We start from the raw sequence: 24732 nt of genomic DNA, 5'->3' as shown, positions 1-24732 counted from the left end.
GAAGCAACAAAGATGTCTTTTGGCGGGTGAATGAATAAACAAACTATGGTACATCCTGCCAGTGGAATATTATTCAGTGCTCAGAAGAAATTAGTTATCAAGTTATGCAAAGACATGAAAGAAATTTAAATTCATATTACTAAGTGAAAGCAGTCAGTCTGAAAAGGCTACATACAGTATGATATCAACTATACAACATTCTGGAAAAGGCAAAACGAAGGACACAACAAAAAACTTATTGTTGCCAGTGGTTAGTGGGCAGGGATAAATAAATGGAACACAGGGAATTTCGGGGCAGTGAAACTACTCTGTATATTATAATGGTGGATTTGTGTCATAACGTTATCCAAACACATACAATAAAAAATACCAAGAGTAAACTCTAATGTAAACTCTGGACTTTGGGTGATAATATGCCAATGTAAGTTCATCACCTATAACAAATGTACCACTCTAGTGGGGAATGTTGATAATGGGGGAAGCTAAGCGTGTGTGGGGGTGGGGGGTCATATGAAAAAAATCTCTGTACCTTTCACTCAATTTTGATGTGAACCTAAAACTTCTCTAAAACATAAAGTCTATTTTTTTAAAAGGAGAATGAAGTACTGATACATGCTACAACATGGATTTTGAAAACATTATGCTAATGGAAAGAAGTCAGTCATAAAACACAACATATTGTATAATTCCATTTATGTCCAGGATAGTCAAATTCATAGAAGCAAAAAGTAGATTAGCAGTTGCCAGGGCCTGGAGTGGTTGGGGGGAAATAGCGAGTGATTGTTAATCATACTGATGGTAAGATGTAGTACACACAAATGGTAACTATGTGAGGTGATGGATGTGTTAATTAGCTTGATTGTGGTTATCATTTCAGTGTATAAATATACGAAAACATGTTGTACACCTTAAATATATATAATTTTAATTTGTCAATCCTACCTCAATAAAGCTGGGGGAAAAAAGGAATGATGGGGGAAGAAAATGCAGTAAGTAGGATATAAAACTCTCAGCGTAAAAATATAGTCATTCTCAAAACTCTGATGCCTGGAAGGATAGTCACCAAATTGTTAACAGTGATTGCATCTGGAAGGCAATTGTATACGAGCTTCTTTCTGAAGAAAATGGTGACTATGGATTGGATGAATGGTGAATATGGCATGCCTGAGGTATAGTGAAGGAATAACTGACAAAAGCAAACATTACTTAAATTTTTTTAATTATGAAATAGTTTAAACATATAGAAAGATACAGAGAATAAAAACCCACAACCATCAATTTAGAACTGGCCAGTTATTTTTTAAAGAAATTAATGATTAAAAGATACCTCCCTTTGCATCCTTTCCTCAATCTCATTTTTCTCCCTCCCCAGAGGTCATCACAATTTGATGATTATTTCCATAAATGTTATTACACTATTTCCATATGGTATTTAGCCATGAAAAATATACATAGTGATTTGCATGTTTTCAAACTTTATATAAATAAGTGGAACCATATCACACAAAATACCCTCTAGTTCGATTTCAATAGTTTCTGAGATGTATCCATATTGATAAAAGTATCTCTAGTTCATTAATTTCAATTCTTATTTAAACCCTGATGATTGTTTTGCTTACCCTAAACTTTTCATTTTCACAAACAACACTGAAGTGGGTCTTCATGTACATCTCCCTGAACACATAAGGAGAGGCTCTGTAGAGGTTTAAGTGTGGAATTGCTGGGTCAAAGAGTATCCACATCTTCAACTTTACTAGATATTGATACATTATTCTTTTTAAAAAACTATTTTCAACTGCACTGTATGAATATTCCTATTGCTCCACATCTTCCCAGTAATAGGTACTGTGATGCTTTTTTTAATGTGATGATTTTGAAATAGTTCATTTTATTTTTTTCCCTTACTGCCATGATATACATTGTCAATTATTTTACTACTCCCAAATCCATCCTTTCTCTACTGGTATAAACCAACTTCATCATATGCAAAATTTCTACAAATAGATTAGATTCGATAATTTTCTTGTTCTTTAGAATTCACACTTCATAGTTGAATTTCAAAACAAAGCTGTGAAATTAAAGGGCAAAAAGGCCCATTGAGGAATTTTGCTTGGAACTGCAGTGAAGTTGTAAATTAGGAGTAACTGATAACTTTGTTATTTTGAGTCTCTTCAGCCTAGGCTATATAATACCCTTCAATTTATTTTATTGTTCTTCAGTTTTCTGGGCCTAGAAAATCTATTGTTTTAACTCCATGAGGACATGGTCTTTGTATTGATCATGTTATCTCCTCATGTCTAAATCAGTGTGTGACAAACAGTACTCAAAATTCACTGAATGAAAGTATATATATATACATGTGTGTATATATATAAATGTAGTCAAACTACATTTGACTGTAGTTTTCTTTCCTCAGTCCCCTTTTGGTTTCAATTTTATAATCACTTGATAAAAATTTATATACTTTTTCTATGGGATGAAACAGTTTAAATGCTTTTGAAATCACCTAGATTCACCCATTCAATTACCTGGGATTGATGTCTTTTTATGCTACAGTATAAAGTTCTGTTTATTGGGCTTTTGGAGTTAATTGCAATACTCTCTGTTCTTTTCTTGATCTAAATATAAGTTCTGCATTTTTCTCAGTGAATCTTCATTTTATTTAATTAGTATATCCAATTGTTTCTTTAGAAATCTCCTAAAACTGGTTGTTATATAGTTCTACTACTTTTGTCTATATCAATTACTCACCTAGCGTACAAACACTCCCACATATATTCTAAAGTTTTTAGGTTTCCCCAGTTCTGACCTGCTGCTTCTCATGATGTTCTGCTTTATCCACTAAGGAATCTTGTTTTAGCTGTAAGGATTAAATGAGTTAATATATGTTGAGTATGTAGAACAGTGCCTGGTGCAAAGTAGGCACTCAATGCATGTTAGCTATTATTATTAAATTGAATATCTGCTATATTTGATGCACTATGTTAAGTACTCTGCATGCAAATTTTTTACTTAATATGCACCAATCTACAATAGACACTATTTCATTTAATACTCACATTTCTACAATACAGTATCCTTTATTATCCCTATTTTAAAAATTAAAGAAAACCCTGAGGTTTACATAAGTCAAGCAAGTTACTCAAAATCACACAATGCTACAGTAGTGGTAGAGCTATGATTTTCCAGAATCTAAGCTCTTAGACCTGGGAAGTGCCTAGTGCCCAGAGAGACTGGAATAAAATAAGGCTGAAAGGTATCTAAGAACCAGATAATGAAGCTCCTCATAGACAGTTTTAAAGACTGTGGATGCTAGCTTAAGAACAACAGCAAGCCAAAAAAACTTTTAACTGGAGGCAGTGATGTGTGTATTCTTACACTTGAAAAAGATCAGTTTGGGTGCATGGTGGAAAATGAATTTAAGGGGACCAAATGTTGATACAGGAAGACCTGTTAGAAAGCTATAGAGTGATCCAGGTGAGATGAATCTTAGACAAGGATGACAATATTAGAGATGGAGAAAAGAGTATAAATTCCAGAAGTATTTTTGAGATAGTCTACAGGACTTGGTGATTGACTGGATTGGGTGGTGACAGTGACTCCCCAAAATGGATTCTCTGATGATGAGCAAGGTGTGCATGCTGTCTGAAGGTTTTCTTGCATTCCTTACATTCATAGGGTCTCTCTCCAGTATGGATTCTCTGATGTTGGGCAAGGGACCCACAGTAACTAAAAGCCTTTCCACAAACATTACATTCGTAAGGCTTCTCTCCAGTATGAACTCTCTGATGTTGAGTAAGGGATGAATCATTGCTAAAAGCTTTCCCACATTTAATACATTCATAGGGTTTCTCTCCAGTATGAACTCTCTGATGTTGAGCAAGGTAGGCAATCTGGCTGAATGCTTTCCTACATTGCTGACACTTATAAGGTTTTTCTCCAGTATGAATTCTCTGATGTTGAGCAAGGTGTGAATTCTGGCTGAAAGCCTTCCCACATTCCTTACATTCATAGGGTCTCTCTCCAGTATGTATTCTCTGATGTACAGTAAGGTATGCACGAAGGCTAAACGCTTTCCCACAGACATTACATTCATAAGGTTTCTCACCAGTATGAACTCTCTGGTGTTGGGCAATAGATGATCTATTGCTAAATGCTTTCCCACATTCAATACATTCATAGGGTTTCTCTCCAGTATGAACTCTCTGATGTTGAGCAAGGTAAGCAAACTGGCTGAAGGCTTTCCTACACACTTTGCATTCATAAGGTTTTTCTCCAGTATGAACTCTAAGATGTTGAACTAGGTGTGCATTCTGACTGAAGGCTTTCCTACATTCCTTACATTCATAGGGTTTCTCTCCAGTATGAATCCTCTGATGTTGAACAAGATTTGATCTCTGGCTGAAGGCTTTCCCACATTCTATACATTGATAGGGTTTCTCTCCAGTATGAATTCTTTGATGAAGAGTAAGGGATGAGCTCTGACTGAAGACTTTTCCACAGTCATTACATTTCAAAAGTTTCTTCTCTGTATAGATACTCTTGGGCTTAATAGCCATTAATCTTTTTTTAAAGCTTTTATGTGTGTTATGTTTATGTACTTTCTCCTCTTTGGGGATTATCTGTTGTGTATGAAGTAGTGTGCTGGGATGGAAACTTCCCCAAGTTTTGTTATATTCTTGTCCTCTTTCATCAACAGGGGCTTCTTCGTGAGTGATGATTGTCTTTTCCTTGAAACATGCCTTCTGATTCACTGGTTGCCTCTCAAAGTGGCCCTCACATTTCCATTCTTCTTTCAATCTGGAGTACTCAAGGCCACAGCTTGTAAGTGTTTCTATTACTTTCTGAGATGATCGCACTTGATAAATGTCCTGCTTTGGGGTTAACTCTTCAGTCTCACACACAGATTCCCAGTCTGAAAAATAATAAGAAAAAAAATGTCTACTCTATTATGTACCAGAAAGTACATTTATGAAAGTAGTTCTGAAGTGTGTAAGAACAGAAACTGAAAATAGATCATAGAGAAACTTGAGGAGGAATGATTAGAATTATAAGAAAATCAATAAGGTAAATCTCAGGTCAAGAAGGACTTATGTAGGTGACCGGACCTTTTATAATTTTATGCATGTATGAATAATACAGGAACTGAAATAATCTCCATTTTTATAGTTACTTCTTTCAAGAACATTTATTGAACCTTGTACCAGGTACAAGGTTCTATATGCTTTCATATTGGAGTAAATGAAGATCCTTACCTTCATGGATCTTATGTTCTTGGGGGAGACAGAAAATAAATGCTAAATAAGTAAATTTTATTGTATGTTAGAAGGTACTAAGTGCTATTGAAAAAGAAAAGCAGGGTAAGAGAGATCAGGAGTGTTGGTGAAGTCAAAGTAGGAATCATTAATAAGTTAACCTTAAAGCAGGACTTCCCTGGTGGCACAGTGGTTAAGAATCTGCCTGCCAATGCAGGGGACATGGGTTCGACCCCTGGTCCAGGAAAATCCCACATGCCGCAGAGCAACTAAGCCCATGCGTCACAACTACTGAACCCATATGCCACAACTACTGAAGCCTGCATGCCTAGAGCCTGTGCTCCGCAACAAGAGAAGCCACTGCAATGAGTAGCCCATGCACTGCAACAAAGAGTAGCCCCAACTTGCCACAACTAGAGAAAGCCCATATGCAGCAATGAAGACCCAACTCAGCCAAAAACAAACAAACAAACAAAAAATTAAAGCAAAGATTTGAAGGAAGTGAAAAAGTTAGTTACTTAGATATTTAAAGAAAGAACATCCTGGGCAGAAGAAACAGCCTAAAAGTAGAAGCATGTTTGGATTGTTTGAGGAATAGCAAGAAGGCCACTGTGGCTGGAGAGGACTGAGTAGTAGGAGATGAAGTCAGGGGGTAAAGGATAATCAGATTATTAAAGCTTTATAGGGCACCTAAGAAATTTGGTTTTACTCTGAGTGAGATAGAGAGCCACTGAAGTGGTGTGAGTACAGAAGTGATATCTAGTTATGATTTAATGAAAATACTGGAAGGTGGAAAGCAAGGGGAGAAGGAAGGGGACCTACTATTGTAGCAATCAGTGTGAGAAATGATAATGATTCAGACTAGAGAGGTATCAGTGGAGGTATACAGAGGTGGTCAGATTCTAGGTATATTTTATAGGAAAAGCCAGGAGGATATACCAACAGATTGGATATAGAATGTAATAGAAAGAGATGAGACAAGCATATCTTCAAAGTTTATGGTCTGAACAATGGAAGGATGGAATAGCCATCAACATTGATGGGAAAAGCTATGGGTACAGCAAGCTTAGGTAGTGAGGTATAGAAGATCCAGAGTTTAGATTTAAACATCATAAACTTAATATGTCTTTTAGACTTTGAAATGGAAATGTTGAGAAGGCAGATGGACACATGATACTAAGTTTAAGGTAGAGATCTAGGATAAGGGGTTGTTATCCAAAATATATAAATAGCTCATACAACTCAATATCAAAATAACAAACAACTCGATTAAAAAACGTGCAGAAGAACTTCTTTTCCAAAGAAGACATACAGATGGCCAACAGGCACATGAAAAGAAGTTCAACATCACTAACCATTAGAGAAATGCAAATCAAAACCACAGTGAGATATCACCTCACACCTGTCAGAATGGCTATCATCAAAAAGACCACAAATAACAAATGTTGGTGAGGATATGGAAAAAAGTGAACCCTCCTACACTGTTGGTGGGAATGTAAATTGGTGCAGCCACTGTGGAAAACAGTACAGAGGTTCCTCAGAAAACTAAAAACAGAGCTACCATACGATCCAGGAATACCACTCCTGGTTATGCATCCGAAGAAAATGAAAACACTAATAAAAAAGATATATGCACTCCAATGTTCAGAGCAGCATTATTTACAATAGCCAAGATATGGAAGCAACCCAAGTATCCATCAACAGATGAATAAAGATGTGGTATATATATACTGATACAATAGAATATTACTCAGTCATAAAAAATGAAATTTTGCCATTTGCAACAACATGGATGGACCTGGAGGGTATTAGGCTTAGTGATAAGTCAGACAGAGAAAGACAAATACTGTATGTTATCACTTATACGAGGAATCTAAAAAATAAAACAAACAAATGAATATAACAAAACAGACTCACAGATACAGAGAACAAACTAGTAGTTACCAGTGAGGAGAGGGAAGCAGGGAGAGGAAAGATAGGGGTAGAGGATTTAGAGGTACAAACTACTATGTATAAAATAAATAAGCTACAAGGATATATTGTACAGCACAGGGAATAGAGCCAATATTTTCTAATTATATAAATGGAGTATAATCTATAAAATTTTTTAAAAAGTTTATGTATTTATTTGTTTATTTTTGGCTGTATTGGGTCTTTGTTGCTGCATGCGGTCTTTCTCTAGTGGTGAGTGGGGGCTACTCTTCATTGCAGCATGTGGGCTTCTCATTGCAGTGGCTTCTCTTGTTGCGGAACACAGGCTCTAGGCACGTGGGCTTCAGTAGTTGTGGCACGTGGCTCAGGAGTTGTGGCTCGCGGGCTCTAGAGTGCAGGCTCAGTAGTAGTGGTGCACAGGTTTAGTTGCTCTGTAGCATGTGGCATCTTCCCGGACCAGGGCTCAAACCCATGTTCCCTGCATTGGCAGGCGGATTCATAACCACTGCACCATCAGGGAAGCTCCTCTATATAATTTTTAATCACTATGCTGTACACCTGAAACTAATATAATATCGTAAATCAACTATAATTCAGAAAAAAAAAAGAGAAGTCTGGACTAGAGGTTTTTAAATTGGGAGTTGCCAGCATATAGATGGTATTTAAAGAGACTAAATTACTAAGAGAATGAGTGTAGATAGCAGAGAAAGGAGCAAGGAGTGAATCCTGGAGCACTCCAACATTAAGATATTAAGGAAAAGAGAAGAAACCCAAAGAGATTAAGAAGGACAAATGTAAGCAAGAAAAAATCAGGGCTGAGAACATTAATACCACATGATATTAAAGATTATAATAAAAATCAACTTGTTCAATGATTTATACTGAAGAAGTATAAAATACACTTTCACAGTAACATACACAGTTTGGAATATATTACTAAGAAATGTCACAAAGGGGATTCCCTGGCAGTCCAGTGGTTAAAGGCTCTACGCTTTAACTGCTGAGGGCACAGGTTCAATCCCTGGTCAGGGAACTAAGATCCCCCAAGCCGCGTGGTGTGCCCCCCCCCGCAAAAAAAGACAGCTAGTAATAGTAACCATTAATAAGAATTATCTTTCTTTATATACAAAGTATACATTGGGACTTGCAAAATACCACATATGAATAATTAGATAAATAAAAGAATAGAATATAGAATAGAATATAAAAGCTATGGGGGAAATTACTGTACTATTTATACTTCTTTTTTTCAAATAAGAATATTATTTTGCAATTTTAGAATCAATTTTAAAAAACAATAGAAGAAAGCATAAAGAAAATAATTAGTCTCAGAGGATATCTTTAACATTGACAACAACAACAACAATGAAGAGGGAAAAAACCCTAGAAATAAACTTTATAAGAAAAGAACAAAAGCTTTACAATTCTGATGGACCACCCCAAAAAATTTGAATAAAGGGAGAAGATACACACTTTGCTTTTGTATATGAGGAACCAACAATGTAAAGCCACAAAGTCTGACTAAATTTACCTATCATGTCCGTTCAATTACAGTCAGAGCCTATTGTGATTTCTTAAAAGAACTGTGCAATAAAGAATTTGGCAGACCTTTGTCCCTATTTCCCAGGAGGTAACCTCTAAGCCATCTAAACTCCTGGAAGGAGTGTCTTTGTTATTCATGGTGAGCCCTTTGGACTACACCTGATGGTTAATACTAGTAAGGTGACTCATGATGAGCCCCTAGATAGTTTTTGCTAATGAGATAGATGACTCAGGCTGGAGGCTAACCATGCTGGAAAGACGAACCATATGATTAAAGGGTTGGAGCTTTGAGCCACCATGATATCAGTCTGACTTTTGGGAAAGGAAGGAAGGCTGGAGATTGAGTCATGTTGGGTAATGATTCACTCAATCATGCCTACATAATGAAACAAAACAAACAAACTCTGGACACTGAAGCTTGCGAGAGCTTCCCTGGTTGATAATATCCTTTTGAATATTGAGATGCCTGGTGGGCCCTCAGGACAACAGAAACTTCACATTTGCAACTCTCCCAGCCCTCACCCTTGGTGTTTCTCCTTTCGGCTAGTTCTGATTTGTAGTCTTTGTTACAGTAAAGCTGTAATGATAATATATAGCTCTTGCTCTGAGTACTGTGAGTCATTCTAGTAAATTATTAAACCTGAGGGTGACTGTAGGCACTCCCAAACATGTAGCCAGCGGGTCACAAATGAGGGTGGCCCTGAGGATCCCCTAACTTGCAGCTGGTGTTTGAAATAAGCACAATCTTGTGGAATGCTGTCCTCTCAGATTTTGCAGTTTGGCAAACTCACTGCAAAAAAAGAAAAAAATTTTTTTTTTTTAAGGAATTCCCTGGCAGTCCAGTGGTTAGGACTCGGCACTTTCACTGAGTTGGGCCCGGGTTCAATCCCTGGTTGGGGAACTAAGGTCCCACAAGCTGTGTGACATGGCCAAAAAAAACAAAAGCACCATGAATAAAAAAAAAATTTTTTTTTTAAATCCTAACATTCATCAAGAAAATAAACATGAATCCAGGATAAACTATATGTTAGCCATAAAACAAGTCTTAATAAATTTCAAAAGATTGAAATCAAATTATCTTTTTTTTTTTTTGCGGTACAAGGGCCTCTCACTGCTGTGGCCTCTCCCGTTGCGGAGCACAGGCTCCGGACACATAGGCTCAGCGGCCATGGCTCACGGGCCCAGCCGCTCCACGGCATGTGGGATCTTCCCAGACCGGGGCACAAACCCGTGTCCCCTGCATCGGCAGGTGGACTCTCAACCACTGCGCCACCAGGGAAGCCCTTAACTATCTTTTTTAATCGTAATGGAATGAAACTAGAAATCAATAGCAAAAGAAAAATTGGAAAATCCACACATGTGTGGAAATTAAACAACACACACTTAAACAACCAATGGGTCAAAGAAGAAATCACAGAAGAGTTTAAAAATATCTTAAGACAAATGAAAATAAAAATATGACATACCAAAATTTATGGGATGCATCAGAAGCAGTGCTAAGAGGGAAATTTATAGCTGTGAAGGTTTACATCACAAAGGAAGAAAGATCTCAAATCAACAATATTAACAAACTAGAAAAAGAGCAAACTAAGCCAAATCTAGAAGAAAGAAGAAGATAATAAAGATTTAAGCAGAGATAAACCAGATAGAGAATTAAAAAAGCAATAGAATCAACTAAACCAAGAGTTGATTTTTCAATAAGATCGACAAAACTGATGAACCTTTAATAAGACTAAGAAAAAAGAGAAGTTCAACTAAAGTCAGAAATGATTCTAGCCAGAGCAATCAGGCAAGAAAAACAAATAAAAAACATCCAAATTAGAAAGGAAGAAATAAAATTGTTTCTGTTTGTAGACAACATGATCTTACATGTAGAAATCCTAAACACTCCACAAAAGAAAAACAAACACCTGTTATAACTAACAAATTCAGCACAGTAGAAGAATACAAAGTCAACACACACAAATCAGTTGCATTTCTATACACTAACAATGAACAATCTGAAAAGAAAATTAAGAAAACAACTCCATTTACAATAGCATCAATAAAGAATAAAATATTTAGGAATTAATCAAGAATGTGAAAGACTTCTACAATGAAAATTACAAAACATTACTGAAAGAAATTAAAGATATAAATAAATGAAGAGGGGCTTCCCTCGTGGCGCAGTGGTTGAGATTCCGCCTGCCGATGCAGGGGATGTGGGTTCGTGGCCCACTCTGGGAGGATCCCACGTGCCGCGGAGCAGCTGGGCCCATGGGCCATGGCTGCTGGGCCTGCATATCCAGAGCCTGTGCTCCGCAACAGAAGAGGCCACAGCAGTGAGAGGCCCATGTACTGAAACTAAAAAATAATTTAAAAAGTAAAATAAATGAAGACATTCTGTGTTCATGGATTAGAAGTTAATTAGAATTTAATTAGAAGGGGTTAATTTCCAGAAGTTAATTAGAAGTTAAGATGTCCAAACTACGCAAAACTATCTAGAGATTCAATGTAATACCTATCAAAATCCCAATGCTTTATCCAGAAACAGAAAAATTGATCCAAAAATTCATATGTAATCTCAATGGACCCTGAATAGTCAAAAGAATCTTGAAAAGGAAGAAGAAAGTTGGAGGTCTCACACTTCCTGGTTTCAGAACTTATTACAAAGCTACAGTACTCAAAACAGTGTGGTGTGACATAAAGATAGATATATATACTGATGGAATAGAAAACAGAGAGCTCAGAAATAAACCCTCACATATATAGTCAAATGACTTTTCACAAGCATGCCAAGACCATTCCATGGAGAAAGGACAGGTTTTTCAATAAATGGCGCTGGAAAAATTAAATATCCACATGCAAAACAAAGAAGTTATTACACCATATACAAAAATTAACCCCAAATGGATCAAAGACTTAAACCTAAAACTTAACACTAAAATAATCTTAGAAGGAAACATAGGGAAAAATCTTCATGACATTATAATCGGCAATGATTTCTTGGTTATGATACCAAAAGCACAGGCAAGAAAAAAGTAGACAAATTGGAGTTCATGAAAATTAAATACTTCTGTGCATCAAAGGACATAATCAACAGAGTGAAAAGGCAACCCACGGATAGAATGGGAGAAAATATTTACAAATCATGTATCTGAAAAGGGGTTAATATCCAGAGTACATAAAGAACTCCTAAAGCTCAACAAGAACACAATTAGATTATCAGACTGGACAAAAAAATGTTTAGCTATATACTGTTCACAAAAAGAACACATAGAAAGTAAGAGAGTAAAGGGGTGGGAAAAACTAAACTAAGGAAATATTAACAAAAGAAGGCTAATATAGTTATATTAATATTAAGCTAAATAGTTAAGGGAAGAATCATCACTAGATTTAAAGAGTAACAATAATATAAGAATTCACCAGAAAGATAATCCCCCAAACGTATCACCTTATAAAACACTTTCAAAATACTGCTCAAAGAGATTTTTTTTTAAATCCATAAAGACACAGAAGAGTTGACCAGCACAATTAATGAGCTTAATCCAATGAACATATATAAAATGCTGTACTCCACAAGCAGCACACATTCTCCAGAACACACAGTATATTTACCAAAATTAACCCCTAAGATGTAAAAGAGGTTTCAAAGTATTTCAAAGAATGCATGTTAACTAGACCGTATCCTCCAATCACAATGTAGTTAAACCAAACAAAAACCTTCAATTTGCAACTTAAAGCTTCCAAATAATTCATAGTCAAGAAAAAAAATCAATGGAAATTAGAAAATGTTAAGATATACAATAACAAAAATGTTACATACCAAAATATGTGAACTATATTCCTAATATAGTCTTAAATGCTTATAATAGAAAAGAGAAAGCCTCAAAAACACTGAATTATCTAAGTTTAAAAGCCAGCAAAAAAGAGAGAGAGAGAAAATAGCATAAAAAATATAGGAGGAATAAAATAGTAGAGGAGAAATACATGAAAAAATTTTAAAGATAAATTAGAGAGGATCAGTGAAGTAAAAAATGTCTGAAAACATTAATAAGTTGAAAGATTTGTTTCTCCCTTTTTAGAAGGAAAAAGAGGTCATATTTACATATACTACCAACTTCAGATAAGAGAAAATAATGAATAATTTTATCTAATAAATTTTAAAACTTATATGAGAATTATAAATTTTTAGAAAAAAACCATAACTCCATGACTATAAGAAGAATAAAAAACACAAAATCTTATAACAGAAATTGAATTAATAAATTCTTTTCACACACAAAAAATCCCAGGCCAAGATGAACAAAGTTCTACCAAACATTCAAAAGACAAATTTGTAAAATTTTACCCAAATTCTTCTAAGGAAGAAAAAGAGGAATACTCACCAACAGATTTTATGAAACTAGGACAATCCTGATTCCAAAATCTGACAAGAAGAGTACATGAAGGGAAAAACTGAAGGCCAACCTCACTGACAAACATAGATGCAAAATAACTAAACAAAATATTGGCAAATAGCAGCTAGCTATGAATGGAAAAGATGAAGATGGGTTTGTCTCAGGAATACAAGATTGGTTCAACATTAAATATGTAATTCACTACATAAACAGATGAAAAAGTAAAAATCATCTAATCATCTACAGTTACAAAAAAACATTAAAACTCAAAAGCTTTACACAAACAAAACTCTAGCAAAAGTAATGAAAGGGTATCTACCAGAAACATTTAAACATCAGAATTATTAATTACAAAATATTAAAGCACTTTCATTGAGACCAGAAGTTGATAAAAATGCCTGCTATCACTACTTTGGTTCATACCATATTGGTGATCTAAGACAGGGTAACAGAAAAAAGAAATTAAGGGTATAAGAAATTAAAATAAAGGAACTGCCATTATTCACAGACATGCCTGCCCACAGAAAAATCCAAGGAAATCTAAAAATTACTAGTATTAATGGGAGAGCTTGGCAACGTTGCTGGATATAAGGTCAAAGTACAAAAGTTAACTTTATTTCTATGTATGAGCAACAAATTGAAAACACAGACAACATTTAACACAGGAACAAAACTAAAATGCCTAGGAATTAATCTAATAGAAGATGTGCATGTCCTTTATGGAGAAAATTATAAAACACATTTGAAGGAAATTTAAAGACCTAAGTAAATGGAGAGATAAACTATGTTCACAAATAAAAACAAATTCCAAAATTGATATATAGAATAAAATTTGGACCAAAAGCCAATAGCTTTTTGTTGTTTTCTAGTGGAAATTGACCTAAATTTAGTTAGATGGCCAAAGGGCAAACAAGAAATTCTGAAGAACATAAACAAGGTATAGGGACTTACCCTAACAGATATTGAAGTATTACATTAAAATATTTAAGATAGTGTGGTACTGGCGTAAGAAAACAGAGATCAATGGAATGGAACAGAGCTCAAAATCAGACCCATAAATATACTATAACCTGATATATTAAGAGGTAACATTCAGAACAATAAGCAAAGAGAGCTCACTTCTTCAGTAAATGTCTGAGACATTTGATTTTAGAAATTAAATACTTCAATCTCAAAAATCAATTTCAATTGGATTATGGCCCTAAATGTAAAAGGAAAATCTTTAGAAGACAATTTGAGAACACCCATATGACTTCAGAATATAGAAAGGTTTCTTAAAACAAAATATCAAAATCAAAAACATAAGCTACACAAATCAAAACCACGAGATATCATCTCATACATTTCACAATGGCTATCATTAAAAAGACCACAAATAACAATGTGAAGAAAGGGGAACCCTCTTGCACTGTTGGTGGGAATGTAAATTGGTACAGCCACTATGGAAAACAGTACAGAGGTTCCTCAGAAAACTAAAAATAGAACTACCATATGATCCAGCAATTCCACTCCTGGGTACATATCTGAAGAAAACAAAAACACTAATTCAAAAAGATACATGCACCCCAATGTTCATAGCAGCATTATTTACAACAGCCAAGATATGGAAGCAATCTAAGTGTCCATTAACAGACGAATGGATAAAGATGTGACATATATACCTATATATATATGTATGTGAATATATATAATGGAATACTACTCAGTCATAAAAAAAGAATGAAATTTTGCCATTTGTGGGTATTAGGCTTAGTGATAAGTCATACAGAGAAAGACAAATACTGTATATTATCACTTATATGTGGAATCTAAAAAATAAAACAAACAAATGAACATAACAAAACAGAAACAGACTCACAGATACAGAGAATGAGCTAGTGGTTACCAGTACAAAGAAGGTATGGGGGAGGGGCAGGATAGTGGTAGGGGGTTAAGAGGTACAAACTACTATGTATAAAATAAATAAGTAGGAATTCCCTGGTGGCCCAGTGGCTAAGACTTGGCGCTTTCACTGCAGTGGGCCTGGGTTCGATCCCTGGTCAGGGAACTAAGATCCCACAAGCCACATGGCACAGCAAAAAATAAATAAATAAATAAGCAACAAGGATATATTGTATAGCACAGGGAATATAGCCAATATTTTATAACTTTAAATAGAGTATAGTCTATAAAAATATCAAATCACTATGTTGTACACCTGAAACTAATATGATATTGTGAATCAACTATACTTCATAAAAAATATATATATTCCCCAAACTGAACAAAAGACTTGAGCAGGCACTTCACAGAAGAGGAAATCAAAATGGCCATTTATATATATAAAAAGATGCCAAATTTTTTTAGTAGTCAAGGAAATTCAGATGACAAGTATAAGGAGATAATATTTCATACCCATCAAAATTGCAAAAAATTTGTCAATTCTGAATGTGGAGCAATGAGTACTCTTACACACAGCTGTTAGCTGTTAGAAATGTAAATTAGTACAAGTAATCTGGAAAGTAAAATAGCATTATGCAGTAAATTCCTGGCTATATTCTCTACAGGAACTCCAGCATATGTACACCATCAGTCATGTATAATAAGGTTCATAGCAGTAACATTTATAATAACATAAAACTGAAACAACTCAAATGCCCTTCAATGCATAAATTGTGATTTTTCACAGTGGAATACATTATATTTCAACAGGAAAAAAAAAAATTCAATAAAAAATAGTCACTAAAATCAATATGGATGAATCTCAGGAATATAATTTTGAGTTGAAAAAAGTCAGAATTATCTGTATACTATATTTCTAATATATTTCCATATATAAAAAATTGAAAACATGCAAATATAAGTATTTTGTTTAGGGCTATATGGCACCAACAATAAAGAAAAGTCAAGAAATGATAAGCAAAATTGTAGGATAATGGTTACCCTAGTGAGTGGTAGAGATGGTCCAAGAGTAGGGAGTGATATATCGCTAGGCAGGGGCCCTTGAGGGCCTAAAATGGCACTGACAACCTTCTATATCCTAAGTTAAGAAGCAGGTACATTTTTTGTTATATTATTACCTAAAGTACATATTTAGTCTAATATATTTATGTGTGTATGATTTATTTAATAATAATAATTAATAAATAAAATTTAGCCATGTATTCTTTGATACTATAGTTCCATATCAAAAATTTTCCTTAGAAAACTGAACATGAACATAAAAGACTGGGGAGAGGTAGTGGAAGGGGTGGGGATGGGTTGGGGAGTAGTGTTGACAGAGATGTTTACAATGACCCTAATTTTCTTCTGAACTTTAAGTCCTTCATTTCACCTTAATGCTTCCTATGCCTATCTGAAAATCCTTCTTACACCACAAAGCTAACCTCTTAATCTCTTCTCCCTCAAATGTTTTCTAGCTTTTGACCTTTTGTTTTTGGCCACACCACACCACATGCAGGATCTTAGTTCCCTGACCAGGGATCAAACCCATGCCCCCTGCAGTGGAAGTGAGAAGTCTTAACTACTGGACCATCAGGGAAGTCCCTGACCAGTGTTTTTGTTAAAGACCATCTTCCCAACTAAGCAGACTCCTCTCTCACCTCTCTCTGAGCTTCCTTCATGTCAGCTTTCTTTTCATGTGTGCCATTTTCAGCCATATTTTATCACTGCTACAAGCCTATCAACTATTTGATTATTTACATAAACGTATAATACCCTAGCATCTTGCAAGTACTCTGTTTAAAGTACAAATTCAATAAATGTTGATTAAAGGAATGAATGAACTGACCATTAAGAGAAAAATGAGGCATTTAGAGATAAACTACTACTATTATAATACTAGCAGCTAACAGCTTTTGAGCTCATAATATGAGATAGGAACTGTTGAAAGCACCTTAAAAATATTATCCCATTTTATAGATGACAAAACAAAGGCACAGAGAGGTTAAGGAACTTGCCCAAAGTTCCACTGCATGTAAGTGTCAGGATTTGAACTTGTTACTTCAGTTACAGCTCTTTGTGGTTCATCAAAAGTTCAAAAGTTCATCAGATTAGGAAAAGATTTTTTAAAGACTGGAAGAGGTTTATGAGACTGGGAAGGAAGGGGACTCAGAATAGATAAGAGGGGGCAAAATGTGAAAGGAGAGACAGTTTAGAATATCAACTTTGGGAGAACACACTAAAAGGACTCAAGCTTCTACTAAGACCTAGGACATTTGAGAGGAACATGCCAACAACAAAGAAGAGTGAAGAGGTGTGATACCTTTGAGTCAAGCTGGGCTGTCACCTGCAAAGGTTTTTGCCTGCCTATTCCTCTTCACTCACCTGAGCACAAGTCTTTTGTCAGCTCTCTCTTTACCATCCAGGGCTCCTTCCCTTGTTCCAACAATAATATCACACTTGGTTTAGAAAAGCAAAGTCCTGCATATAAGAAACAGAATTTGGTCATGCTGTAGATATCCCAGAACTCACATCCAATTCTTTGATCATCAGGGAAGAGGGAGCTTGCAGTAAGCCAGAGAAAACTGTGATAAGGACATGTATTCAAAGGACAGGGAAGTTGAAGCTTCCAACACAGATTAATAATAGACCTGTTCACTGCCAACTCCACAAATATTAACCCGTTACTTTGGCACAGGCAGCAGACTTTCAGCCAAGCACTACAGATGCTATCCAAAAATTCACAACAATGGTGGTAGCAAAGTGCCCCTTATGAGTATAAGCTCAATTTTACAAGAAGATATTATTACCCAGTGATACCAAGATCCTGTAGTTCTCCAACATCACATTACTGTACAGATGCCTCTGAGAAGAATTCAGACAATCCCACTCCTCTTGGGAGAAGTCTACAGCCACATCTCTGAAGGTCACCAACTCCTGAAATGAAATAAATAAATGAAGTGAAACAACCTCATCTCTTCCCATACTCACCTCATTCATTCTGCCCCAGGCACACAGGGCTCTCCCATATATTACATTCTCAAATATGTCAAGAATGTTCCCCCTCAGGGCTTTTGTGCTTCTCAGATCATTCTGTATATAACAAAAGCAATGCTCTTACCCAAGTTGCCTATTCCCCTAACCCTCCTTATTTTTCTATATGGTACTTATTTTGTTATTTATTGTCTGCTCCCCACCTCCATTAAGATGTAAAGTCCATGAGGGCAGAGTATGTTTTTGTTTTGGTCACTGCTATATACCAGTTATAGAACAGTATCTGGCACACATGAGGCATTCAAATACTTGCTGAATAAACAAAATTAATGAATGAATGCTTTGCAAAGTTCAAGAAGCTATAAGAGGATCAAAAATGAGACCATAAAGTGCTTGCTGTATCTCTGAAAACTGTTCTAGATCAAGCAAAACAAATGATCAATTCCATTAAAATTCAAATACTTTTATAGAGAGTACTTAAAATTTTGTGTAAAGAAATGAGTGTTCCACTCATAATACTGTTTTTTTTTTTTTTGCGGCACGCGGGCCTCTCACTATTGTGGCCTCTCCCGTGGCGGAGCACAGGCTCCGGATGCGCAGGCTCAGCGGCCATGGCTCATGGGCCTAGCCGCTCCGCGGCATGTGGGATCTTCCCTGACCGGGGCACGAACCCGCGTCCCCTGCATCGGCAGGCGGACTCGCAACAACTGCGCCACCAGGGAAGCCCCATAATACTGTTTTTGCTTATAGGGGCTGAGTAAAGTTCTTAAAAACTTGGAGCTATGTTATGATTCAGCTGGATTCCAGGTTTCTATAATGTGACCACCTGATGAAAACTAACATACATTATGTGTTTGTGTGTGGGGATGGATACACACACACACACACATACACACTCGTAAATTGTTTTCTTTTCTTACAAAATTAGAAGAGGTGAATCTGTCAAAGCAAGATTTTTAATTGGGCATTTGATACAATTTTGTCATAGTTTAAAAAACTGTCTCTACAAAATAAAAATTCTTAAAGTGTTTTTTCAACACACAGTAACTTTTCTTTTTATTTAATTATATGAAGTCGTTTGTGAATTTCTCTCTCTGCCCTAGCAATAACATCCTTCATATACTGCAGAAACGCTCCTGTTAAGAGTTAGTTTCATGTGGTATACATGCTTCCAAAAATGTTTTCCTTAGCTTACATAAATATGTATAATAAATGTATAAATTTTTTATATACAACATACACATTTTTTCACTGAGTCTTTACTTTATACAATTAAAATAATTACAATGTCAACATAAGGAGCTTAAACTCTAACCTTAAAATATTTGACTTCTAACAAAGAACCTCTTAAAATATTTGAACTCTAACCAAATACTTGGTTTCAAAATCCATTCATAATTATAATCAAACCAGTCTAAAGAAAGTCAACAGTTCCCTTAACGTTTTTGCCTTACAGAAACATGATTCCCAATAGAGAAGACAACTTTCCCTGAAGCCCTGTCATGTGGTGACTGTCTTATTTCTCACATCCCTTGTACACAGCACATGGAGGTGAGGTAGGTGACCTCTTTGCTCCTTACACTTGTTTCCATACCATTGCCCCACCCTCTTTCCTAAAATATACCTAGTTTTCAACCTCATGAAATCAGGCTATGTCACTATCACTTCTTGTTTCCATTATCTATCAATTCCTCGTAGATGCAAATTCTCTGTCATTACTTGAACACTTCAGCATCTAACTCACTGTTACTCTCTCCAATGGTACTCCCATTAAACGTACGGGAGTACCCATATGTTTCAATATCCATATAAATAACCCTCCCAACAGCCTGGCCTCTCAGTTCTCTGACCCCATCTTCTCCAATAAGCCTGTCTTCCACACTTCTACAGTCGCTCACTTCATGATCATGCCCTAGACCTTGTCGTTACCAATAAGTACAAAACCCTCCATAATCTCAACTCTCCCACTCTCACTTCTACCTCCTATATTCCAGTTTTTTCCCTCTGGTACCCCAATTAGGATAATTCTTCCACCACACTAGAACCTACAAATCATTGATCTCACCACGTTTTCACTGTTCTTCACTCCCACATACCCTCACTTCCTAGAACAACCATTTGTTATAATCACCCCCACGCATATACCTTCAACTGCCCGGCTCCCTCTCACTTAACTATACTCACCTGGTTAAACCACAGCCATCACTCAGCATACTCTGTTTCTGGAAGCTGCACAGCTGAACTTTGCTAGAGAAATCATGCTAATTGGTCTCACTTTAAATTCATGATCACTAACTTCCAGGGGGCCAAAATGGTACATTTCTACCTACATACATGATATATTTCTCTAGTCCATTCATTTCCCCCACCCTCCTAAATGACCATTTGATACTTTCTTCTCTCTCCTCAATCTTCAATACCTCCCCCCCCACATCCTTTCTCTCAGCTAAGGATCTTGCTTTGTCTCACTGAAAAAACAAAGCCATTTTAAGAGAATTTCCACAAATTCCCACAACATCTACACATCTACTTGCATCTGGCCCATAAACTCTAACTTGATCCTATTACTATAAATGAACAGCCCACTTTCCTAGCAAAGGCCAAACCCCTCCACTTGTATCCTAGACCTCAGCTGCTCTCAGCTTCGCAAGCAGTGTTCCAGCAATTCCCTCCTCTCTCCTCTTCATCTTCAATTTCCCTTTCTATTGAATCTTTAACATCAGCCCACAGACATATATCCATCTTTTAAAAACCTTGTTGACTACAGTTTCTCCTTCAGTTACCACTCATTTCTCTTCTTCCCTTACAGCTAAACTGTTTTAAAGAGTTGTCTATACTTTCCATTGTTTCTCTCCCTGAAATGAAGAGGAATGACATAATATGACATACGTAACAGGATCACTTTGGCTGCTCTGTTGGGGATAGCAATAATCCAGGTGAGAGATATTGGTTTATACCAGAATAGAAACTGGTGGTAGTAATAAGTGGTCAGATTTTGGATATATTTTGAAGGCAGGACAAACAGAATTTCCTAATGGAAGACTTTTAGCTTGAACATCTTAGATGGGGAAGTATGTAAGAGTTTTCTAATTGATTTTCCTGTTTCTATCCTTGTCCCATTCAGTTTATTTTCAATAGCAGCCAGAGTGATCCTATTAAATGGGAATCAGATCATGCCACTCCTATGCTCCCAAACTTCCAATGGCTCATTTCACTCAGTTTGAGACTAAATTTGAGGTATCCATTCCACAACCAAATGAAGATGCTGAGTAGGCAGTTGGATAGATGAGTCTGGATTTCTGGGCTGTATACAATTTGGTAGTTGTTGACATATAAATGGTATATAAAGCCGTGAAACAGAGTGAGATCAACAAAGGAGTGTAGACAGAGCAGAAAAGAAGACTAGGATTAAGCCCTCTTAGTTAATAGGTGCTTAGCAAAAATCTGTTGAATGAATGAACATTTGGACAGAGACCAGAATGAAGAAGTTGGTCTGTATCTGGGGGAAGAGCATTCTAGGCAGAGGGAACAGTAAGTGCAAGGCCATGAGTTAAGAATGCACTCAGATCACGACAAGGAAGCTAGTGTGGCTGGAGCCAAGTGAGTGATATACAGAGTGGGAAAAATTAGATGAGGTCAGAGGGTTAGCCAGGGACGAGTTTATGTAGGGCCTTGCAAGCCAAGGCAAGGACTTCAACATTTATCCAGAATCAGGTGGGAATCCATTGGAGGGTTTTAAGAAGTGACATGATTGGTCACCCAGAAAAGTTTCAGCAGAAGGAAAATTAATGTCTGCTTCTTTTGAAAAGCAGGAAAATATTTCAGGAAAGAGAAAACACCAGCTCACCTGGTACATGGCTTTAAGAAGTCCAACAGCCATTCTTTCCTCCCCTTGACTCTTCTCTTGGGAAATGGCAGTGTCCTTAGATGAGTGAGATGGGTAAGAGAACATGAGAAACTAGGCTTTCCTTGCAGCATCCAGAATCACTAGCTTAGAATTTTTCTGCTTCTCTTTCCTCTGTTGCACCCTTCCCTCCAATAGAGAGAAGGCAGAATGGAGACCTAGGAATCTTCTTGCATACAATTTAACCTGTGCCTAAATCACGTCCTAATTTATTATTTTAACAAGAGATTTTCTAGATTTTACAAATAAAAACTCCAAGTAATGTAATCATTTGCATAAAGACACACAGCTAATAAATAACAGCACCGAGATCAGATAAAGGTCTTCCTGATTCCACTTTCCTTCTCCTCTCCAGTAGGTCAGTGGTTCTGAAACTTGGTGGCACACTGGCATCACCTGGTTAGCTTTAATAGATACTGGTGGCACAGAGTCTCACTCAGCGCCCTCCCCCACCCCCCGCAAAAAAAAAAAAAAACACAACATACACTCACAGATTCTTAAAAACTACAGCGCCAACCACCATCTTACACAGATCACAGCGGCCACGGGTACGGGCAGTTTCACACCGTCACCCTCTCCCATAGCCCCCAGCCTCAAATACTAGGGTATCACAACCGGTGATCTCACACTCCAGTCACAAAGAAGCCGAGGATACAGGAACAACGGGAGACAGAGAGTACCCTCCCGCCCCCGCTCACAGTCTCGCCCTCTGTGGCACCAACCATCGACTCACTCGCACCCACAGTCACACAGATACGATGTGTACAGGCACATCGGGTGGCAGGCTCACGCACCGTAAGGTCTCAACCCCGTCTCACACGAAGAGTCACACAGAAGGCCCGGGGACCGACGTCAGGGTGACCCACAGGCCGCTCCTCAACCCACTTCCTACCTGCAGAACTGAAGTGCCGGAAGACCAGGTTCAAGCCCGGAAAACTCGGGTAACCTCTTCTCGGGCCCACCTCCTGCCCTGAATCTGAGGGAACCCAGCCTCCGCGGGCCCGGAAAGAAGCGACCGGGCCTCCGGAGGACACAAAGGCGCAGCGGGCCCAGTGCTCGCGGGGGCCACTGGGAAATGTAGTCCTGACCAGAAAAAGGCTCGGCACCCGGGAGCTCAACTCCCACAGCTCAGCTCCTCTGGGGGTTCGTAACACCGCCCCCTGTGCCCCGGCTCTTGCCACGCTGACCTCTCACTGGCCTTGCAGAAGGAGCCTGGAAGTCCCGATGATTCCTCTCAGCTCCGAGCCTGGGTCTGACACAGAGACTGGCCGAGCGTCACACTAGACGGTCTGGGATTGAAGTGCGCAGGCACAGGGTTTCGGTTCACCTCCCTAAGCAACGCAGCAGGGAATTACAAGCCTTGGGCTAGTCGCAGGGGGCCGGGTGGTGTGTGGGCGCGCGCTAGTGCGCTCGCGTCTACACAAGGTGCGTGAAGAGTGAGTCCCTCTCTTTGAGCTGGGGAACCTGAAAAAAGTGTGTGGTGTGTGGTGGGCAGTTGGGAGTGGAGTGCGCAGGTGCATTATGCTTCCACCCAGTCCCGCCTTCCCTAGGGCGTTCTTTCTCAGGGAATGGTTTACCTTGAAGGCAGGAGGGGAGGGGTCAGGGTAGAGTGTCATCCTGTGCATATGGTTCCTGTGTTTGTGATTTAGTGACGGTGGATGTGACTGTGTCCCCTCTTCCTAAAATGGCTCCTATGTCGGGTATCTTCAAAGTTCCCTACGTTCGGATACAAATGTCACATTTCCAAGAGGGCTTCCCTGATTACACTTCTCCCCCGACACTTCACGGCTCCTTAACCTGACTCTATGCCCCCTTAGAACAACAGTGATTATATTTTAAGTTTTTATTTAAGTTTCTGTCACCTGACTGATTTTGTGAGTTAGTGCACCACCCTGTGATTCTGTCATTTTGTGTTTCTGTGAGAGTAACTATGCAAAACTCTGTGTGTTGGAGTGAGCATGGTGCATTTCTGTGACCATGTGTGTGATTGTGTGTGACATTTGTGATGTTAACTGTGAGAATGTGCTATGTAGAAAGTGACTGACTGGTGGAGAATGGAGTAGGACTGTGGTGTGATAGTGTGTACGGCAGACCGCGTGAGGATTATACTAATGGATGTAGGTTTGTGTGAAGAATTCTGCCCTGTGGTATCTGATTAGAAAGCACCTACTGTGTGCCAGATGCTATGTGAGGTGCTGGGATAGACACAGAGAAAATAAGCTTTAAAAAATGATGAATAAAATATTAATGAGTGGAAGGGGAGATTCAAGAGACCTATTATATGTGTATTTGGATAACAAATAGATATCTGGATCTACACAAAGGAGTGAAGAGCACCAGAGATGGTAACTACAGGGTTAACACATAATACTATTTTCTTATTATTTAATTATTGCCAAAATACAAATTACTGTTTAAGCAAGAATAAAAACAATGTAGTTAAGGGTATCTATATTATTAATATATATGTTAACAAACATAGAAGCAAATTGTATGACAACAATAGCACAAATGCCAGGAGAAGAGAAATTCATGGAAATGAACTAATGTAAAGGTTCCAATATTCTATGGGAAGTAATCTAATATCACTTGAATGGACATTGTGTTAAGTGAAAGATGTACATGCTAAGCCCTAAAGCAACCACTTAACTAACAAAACGAAGAGTTATTGCTAATTATCCAACAAGGGAGATACAATGGAGTCATAAAAATTACTCAGTTAATCCAAAAGAAGTCAGAAAGAGGAGAAGGGAACAAATTACAGGTGGGAAACAAATAGAAAGATAGAAGGTTTATATCAATAATC

At 37.4% G+C, this 24732-nt stretch overlaps 2 protein-coding genes across 4 annotated transcripts in view; one reads left to right on the top strand and one right to left on the bottom strand.

Moving 5' to 3' along the window:
- Nucleotides 1-4774, top strand: part of LOC307179339 (uncharacterized protein) — a 47486-nt gene extending 42712 nt beyond the window's left edge. The window contains exon 8 of the transcript XR_013825366.1: nt 4700-4774. The gene's annotated coding sequence lies outside the window, so the exon portion shown is untranslated. The remainder of the gene's footprint in view (nt 1-4699) is intronic.
- Nucleotides 1209-23403, bottom strand: ZNF570 (zinc finger protein 570). 3 transcript variants are annotated; one of them, XM_079908349.1, is made up of 5 exons: nt 23114-23403; nt 21870-21944; nt 17839-17965; nt 17414-17509; nt 1209-4915 (listed from the first exon to the last, which is right to left on the bottom strand). In XM_079908349.1, exons 2-5 carry the CDS (start codon nt 21900-21902, stop codon nt 3558-3560), a joined length of 1614 nt encoding a protein of 537 aa, XP_079764475.1. In that variant the 5' UTR covers nt 21903-21944; nt 23114-23403; the 3' UTR covers nt 1209-3557. The 3 variants fall into 3 exon arrangements, with proteins under 3 accessions (XP_079764475.1, XP_079764474.1, XP_079764476.1); XM_079908348.1 differs by lacking the exon at nt 23114-23403 and adding an exon at nt 22819-23092; XM_079908350.1 differs by lacking the exons at nt 21870-21944; nt 23114-23403 and adding an exon at nt 22819-23092.
- Nucleotides 23404-24732: the final 1329 nt, after the last annotated feature.

This window comes from Stenella coeruleoalba (assembly GCF_951394435.1).
Source record: "Stenella coeruleoalba genome assembly, chromosome: 20".
Taxonomy (NCBI): domain Eukaryota; kingdom Metazoa; phylum Chordata; class Mammalia; order Artiodactyla; family Delphinidae; genus Stenella; species Stenella coeruleoalba.
Note: the sequence above shows the minus strand (reverse complement) of the source record. Positions and strands in the feature narration are given on the sequence as shown.

What these genes read in the sequence shown, in the direction of transcription:
- ZNF570 (XM_079908349.1), bottom strand. Translation starts at nt 21,902, where the DNA reads ATGGCTGTTGGACTTCTTAAAGCCATGTACCAG. An exon ending in TTCTTAAAGCCATGTACCAG is followed by an intron (nt 17,966 to 21,869) that starts GTGAGCTGGTGT and finishes ATTTCATTTCAG; the next exon opens with GAGTTGGTGACCTTCAGAGA. An exon ending in CAGGATCTTGGTATCACTGG is followed by an intron (nt 17,510 to 17,838) that starts GTAATAATATCT and finishes TCTTATATGCAG; the next exon opens with GACTTTGCTTTTCTAAACCA.